The sequence below is a fragment of the Ruditapes philippinarum genome, unplaced genomic scaffold, assembly GCF_026571515.1.
Source record: "Ruditapes philippinarum isolate M1 unplaced genomic scaffold, ASM2657151v2 ctg10608_1_1_1_1, whole genome shotgun sequence".
Taxonomy (NCBI): Eukaryota; Metazoa; Mollusca; class Bivalvia; order Venerida; family Veneridae; genus Ruditapes; species Ruditapes philippinarum.
This window is the reverse complement of record NW_026857794.1, coordinates 16,406-22,107: the sequence shown is the minus strand read 5'-3', so window position 1 is coordinate 22,107 and position 5,702 is coordinate 16,406. Positions and strand designations below refer to the sequence as shown.

At 31.6% G+C, this 5,702-nt stretch overlaps 1 protein-coding gene across 1 annotated transcript; it reads left to right on the top strand.

The window, feature by feature from the left end:
* Positions 1-394: 394 nt before the first annotated feature.
* On the top strand, positions 395-3,507 carry LOC132751080 (uncharacterized). Its single transcript, XM_060741190.1, has 3 exons — positions 395-1,143; positions 1,907-2,065; positions 2,744-3,507. Exons 1-3 carry the CDS (start codon positions 574-576, stop codon positions 3,128-3,130), a joined length of 1,116 nt encoding a protein of 371 aa, XP_060597173.1. The 5' UTR covers positions 395-573; the 3' UTR covers positions 3,131-3,507.
* The last annotated feature ends 2,195 nt before the right edge of the window (positions 3,508-5,702 follow it).

The following is a 5,702-nucleotide window of genomic DNA, read 5'->3' as shown; positions in this document are numbered from 1 at the left end:
CTTGAACTACGTAAAAAAGGCCAAAAAAACTTCCCGATCGGGAAGGATTTTGACGTTTGTTGCCTGATCGGGAAGCCTTGAAGGGGAAACCCCTTGTTTCCCGATCAGGAAGTATGCCCGACTGGTAACGAGAAGTTAGCACTGACATCGAAGATCGCAATTCACTGGTCAGTGCTAACTTAATGTTACTGAATTAGACTGATATTCATTATATCACGCTGCCTTGTACATTTCAGTATCAATACTGTTATTATGAACTTGAACTTAAACTTTAACATTTCTACCTATCTTGTGATAATTTATGATTTCAGGCATTGAATATATTTTTTTATATTTTAGAAGAAGAAGCAGTGTAATAAAACACAATGGATATAAAAACCATTAGCTTTTTATATTTGACATAGATATATCTAAAGAAGATTGTGTAACAACTTTATATGATACTAAAACATCTTTCTTGAAATGTTATAATATTCTTTAGCATTTTACTTTTTTTCAGGTTTGGCTTGGAGCTTACAAAACACACTAATGTACGTAATGCTTTTAAGTGGGAAAGACAAAACTTTGTAAGCAATGGCTTCATATAGCCCTAAACTGTTAGAAAAGAAATACAATAACTGGGTTAAAGCTCAGTTAGCTGTGTTGTTTACTAAAGAAGGAGTTGAACCTTTTGTTTGTAATGAAATCCAACACTTTCAATTAAAATGTTTACATGATATATGTTACCTAAATGGCTTACCAAGTGGGACTTGTTGTTCAGGTTGTTATACGGAAAATCTTGTAAAGTGTCCTACAGCTAGATTATGTAATGTTGGGCGTGGGAAATCGTGCAGTTATCATCGAAATGTCACAACACAGTACAATTCTTCTGGCTGTCCAAACAAGATTTGTCATAAGTTCAAAACTGAAATACAGAATGCACATAGATACAACGGTCCGTCGTACAAAAACACAGATGCTACCAAGTGGTGCAGTAATTCCTGGGAAGTTGCTAAATGCTTTATGCCCCCAGATGGGTATAAAGACAAGGCATCTGCAACAGAAACAGACTTCAATGGGATAATCAGCGTTATCCTAAATCACAAAGACTTCCAGGGAAAAGTACAGGAAAACCTCAATAATAAGATAAACATATTTGAAGAGGTAAACAATATTTCGATACTATTTTATAATGAATTATAAAGACTTATGTTTAGTGCTTTGTTATAAAACAAAAGTTTAATAAATTTTAAGGATCTAATGAATTTAACAATACGGTTTGATATCCATAATAATAAATTGACATTTTATCATGCTTTCTGGAATTATACTAGTAAGGAAAGAATTTTACTATTATTTTACAGTATGCTAGTTTACAGTATATTACTGGGTATAAAGCTAAATTTTGCTGCAAAACGAATGTTATTTAAATGCCTGTATGACAGAAATATGCATTTTCCTTAAAAGTGAATGGTCCGTGTACGAAAACATTGCTACATAGTTGAAGCTACATGCTTCAAGATGAGCCAAAAAATATTTTTCAAGACTATCAACATGTTATGTGGGATAAATAAACTGATTTTGCAGTATTTTTATCACATTTCTTTTGCGTGACTAACGTATTTTTTTAAAATTATAATGTCAAATAGCATGAATCTGGAGGCATGCGGCTTTAAATATGTATTTTTGACATTCGCATTATATTTTTTCCGGGACACTTAATTATTTCTTTTTACGAACAATATTAATGTGTGTTAAATAACAAAGACATGAAATATTCATCTCTATTAAAAAATCAACATTTTTATAAAGGATATAATGTTATTTTATTGTTAATAAATTTTATGATAATTTATTAGATAAAGCTTTATATCATATAGATGTTTTAGATAAAATCAAATAAGAATTGTTATTCTATTTTGACCAGGCAAGAGAAATTGGAAGACATGTTCGCCATTCATCAAAACTTGAAGTGGAAGATCCAGATCTTCAGAAATATTTCAAAATACTACAGCATCTACTTTCTGACCCCGTGTATTTAGCTACTAACACGCATGCGCAGAATGCAAAACAGAAACTTATACAGGTGATTAAACTAATTTATTACTTAACACGTTACATATTTTGTTGTATCACTAGAACACGGTGCATTTCGTAAAAGTATACAAATCTTATCAGATAATCTTTATTGAAATTTTGAACAAATCAAGTTGTTTCCATGATGGAAAAATACTGTTACCCTTAAGTTATGGTCGATTCTCAAAAGCGTTACATAGATTGTCTGTTGTTTGCTGAATACGAATATTGTGCGTAAACATAATAAAATGTACTAAAACTATACAAGCAAATCTTTTTTTCATAATGAACTTTTATAACGTTCAAAACGCCCTCCGACAGATACAAAATAAAATAAGAAAATTCAATTAAATACACGGCGATAATTCTTCTATGCCGAAGCTTTTTCTAATTTTCAAAACGTTTTGTTTGTAACCCTGGTTACGCTCTTGTGACTAATATTACGCGACATAGGAACAAACAATTATTTTGTTTACTGAAAAATGGCAATATTTTGTTTTGTACATTTTAAACTATCATAACTTTGATCAGCATACAATTTACAAATCAGTAATGACAAACATTGCATACGTACTTGTTACAAATAATTACTGAAGATGCAATATATCTTTGAAACGTATGATTAACATATATTAAATTCTGATGTATTAGTATATTTATTGATATTGTATGGTCTTTATAATTACAGTTGGAAAATGACACTCTTGTCATTGGTAAAGATGATATAAGGAAAGTACTAGATGATGTGGCAACAGCACTTCAAGACAAGATGAAGGCTGGGTTAGATGATCAATATGACAAAATTAAACAAGAAATGATTAGAAAAAAACAAGAAGATCTTCTATCTCTTGAGTCTCAAACTGCAAAGGGAATTATACAGATACAAGATAAGGCTGAAGCTGCTTTGAAAAGATTAAATGACGAAGGGGACAAAGAAGTTGATATGATGCAAAAAGAAGGAGATAAAAAACGAAAAGATCTGACAGAATTAGGAGAGACGTTACAAAAGAAACTGAAAACAGCAACTAAAGCCGAGAAAGAAGAACAATATATTGATTCTAAACAAAGTAAGTGATAAAACAATTTATCTCATGACATCATTTCTTTTTCATGTGCTATAACTATCACGATTATTTTGTAGATTATTTTGTACGTAGCACCTGATTAAATATATCCATTGAACCTCCAGGTTTACACCGCATGATTTTCTAAAATCATCCTTTCATTATTCTGAATAGTCTGTATCAAATGCTCATTGTACTCCATCTAGCCTCGCTTTTATTTTGCAAGTCCAAATCAAACCCATATTAAATCCATTTTACACCGTCTAGCCTCGTTTTCATTTTCCGAATCCAAATGTCCAGATCAAGTTCATATTGTACTCAAAGTGACTGCATCTGTAATTTACCATTTTTATAATGCTTAAACAGCTAAAACGTTGATTTTATGTGTTATCTTTAAAGCAGCAGGCATCCAGAAGATAACAGAAAAAAACTACCGTTTTACTAATGTTTCGAAATCCCTCCTCAAAAACATTATAAAATTGAAAGAAATCGAAACGACACTTCATAATGTTCAAGTTTTAACATTATTGCTCTAAAAACAAACAGTTCGCGTATTGCTCCAACGGGAAATACCTTCTTTTAATATGCCTCTGAATTCTTTCATCCGGGTTTTTTTCTAGTACCATGTGGTTGTACAGGACAAAATAAGGACCTGTGATCCGGAACGAATGAAATCTGGAATCGTTTCAATCATAGAGTGAAAAGAATAACTGTTTTTGTTTTGATCTTTGTAGTAACTTTGACACTAAAAGTTATAATAATTGATAAGTTATATCATATGCATGATGGCCAATTTATCGATTTAAACTGTAGCTTGAAATATGATAGGGGCCTACTCAATGAACACAATTGAAATACGACCCAGGGATACCGGGATTTTTACGGACCACTGTTGTTACCTGTACCAAAGTTAAATGAATAATCTACTCCTATTTATCAGTTTTTATTAGATAATCCATCAGTAACGCAAAGGAAAACACGATATATTGACTCTTTTGTGAACATTCCTTCTTGAATTAAGATGTCAGTGATAATGGATTTACACATTAAACCTAACTATAGTCTGTCCCGTTAAAAAATGAAAATGAACATTTGACTGGTATGAATGAACAAAACGACGTTGAAAAAATAAATTAAAAACTTTTTGTTAACTAAAAAAGTAACCCTCGCAATTTTTCAGGATTTTTCTCTAAAGTGTCTACTTTTCTTGTAAAAGCAAATTTTCATTTCTCTACGGCAAGTCTCTGATGTTTATTTTCCGTACCCATTGCCGAAGTACTCTTTAATCGAAGATGGACGGGAGAAAGCACGTGTCATGTTTCTAAAATGTACATCATGTTCTCGGGGTCGATTCATGATTATTTTACAAAGCTGGGTCTACAAGATGTAACAGTTTCATTGCAATGGTTGACCGAAAACTGAAAAATAAGATGAATAATAAGCAAGAACATCGAGTCACATGGAGTAGATCTAGAAATTGCACTTACTTTTAAGCTGAAGAGAATCCTGAATTTCAAAATAGATCTTTATAAGCGTCACGACAAATTTGCATTCTGGAGATTCCTTCATTGCCAGTTTCTATCCAGTTCCGTAGATCCCATTTTTTTTACTCTAAAACTCCTGAATGGCATGACTTCCACACTTATATGATGATCCAGAATTTTTTATAAACTGTTAATCCGTCTCATTATTAAAACATTGTTCCATTTGTGCGTTTTCTGGATTAGCAAATGAAATATGCAAATGAAATACATCATAATTCAGTATGTTCCAAATCTATAATTTAAGAACGGCTCGTCAATTTTAGTTGTTCACATCACAATGTTCATAACTCTTGAAAATGGATTCCTGACGAAAAAGAAACATTACTACGTCAACAACATTTTACGAAATAAATGACGTAACAAAAATAAGATAGATAAGGATTAACAGTTTATTTGAAATTTTAATTCATTTTTAGCTCACCAGAACCGAAGGTTCAGGATCAAAGGGGGATAATCCGGCGTCCGTCGTCATGCGTCTTCTTCTCTGAAACCGATGGGCAGATTTACCTCAAATTTAGTCTGTTACATACTTGTGACAGTCACAGTTTAATTTGCTCATATCATTTCAATTGGCCCCTTTTATAAGTCAACAGAGCTAAAAAATAGAAAAATAGAAAAAAAAAGCATTTAAACATCTTCTACTACTAAATTAAATGATTGATGATAACCAAAGTTTGTCTCTAGCATTCTAAGGTAGTCTTGTATCCAATTTTAATTTAATTAGTCTTTTTTAGGGGTCACTAGAGGTAAAAATAGAAAAAAAACTTTAGACAACTTTTTCTACAGATCTAATTGATGATCACCAAACTTTGTCTGTAGCATTCTTATGTAGTATTTTACCAAGTTTGCTCATATAAATTTGATTGACCCCTTTTAGAGGCCGCTAAAGCTAAAAATAAAAATACCTTTAAACGTCTCCTTCTACAGAACAAAGAATTGGCATGGATGCGTACTTGACAACATATTACAACTTTTAAAGTCAGTGGTTTCAAAAATTAAAAAAAAAATGTTTCACTGTTATATTATTAAATGTAACGTT

Bases quoted from the DNA above. Each gene is read 5' to 3' on its own strand.
- LOC132751080 (XM_060741190.1), top strand. From the start codon at position 574: ATGGCTTCATATAGCCCTAAACTGTTAGAAAAGAAATACAATAACTGG. The intron at 1,144-1,906 runs GTAAACAATATT...TATTTTGACCAG, and splicing joins AGATAAACATATTTGAAGAG to GCAAGAGAAATTGGAAGACA. The intron at 2,066-2,743 runs GTGATTAAACTA...TTATAATTACAG, and splicing joins CAAAACAGAAACTTATACAG to TTGGAAAATGACACTCTTGT.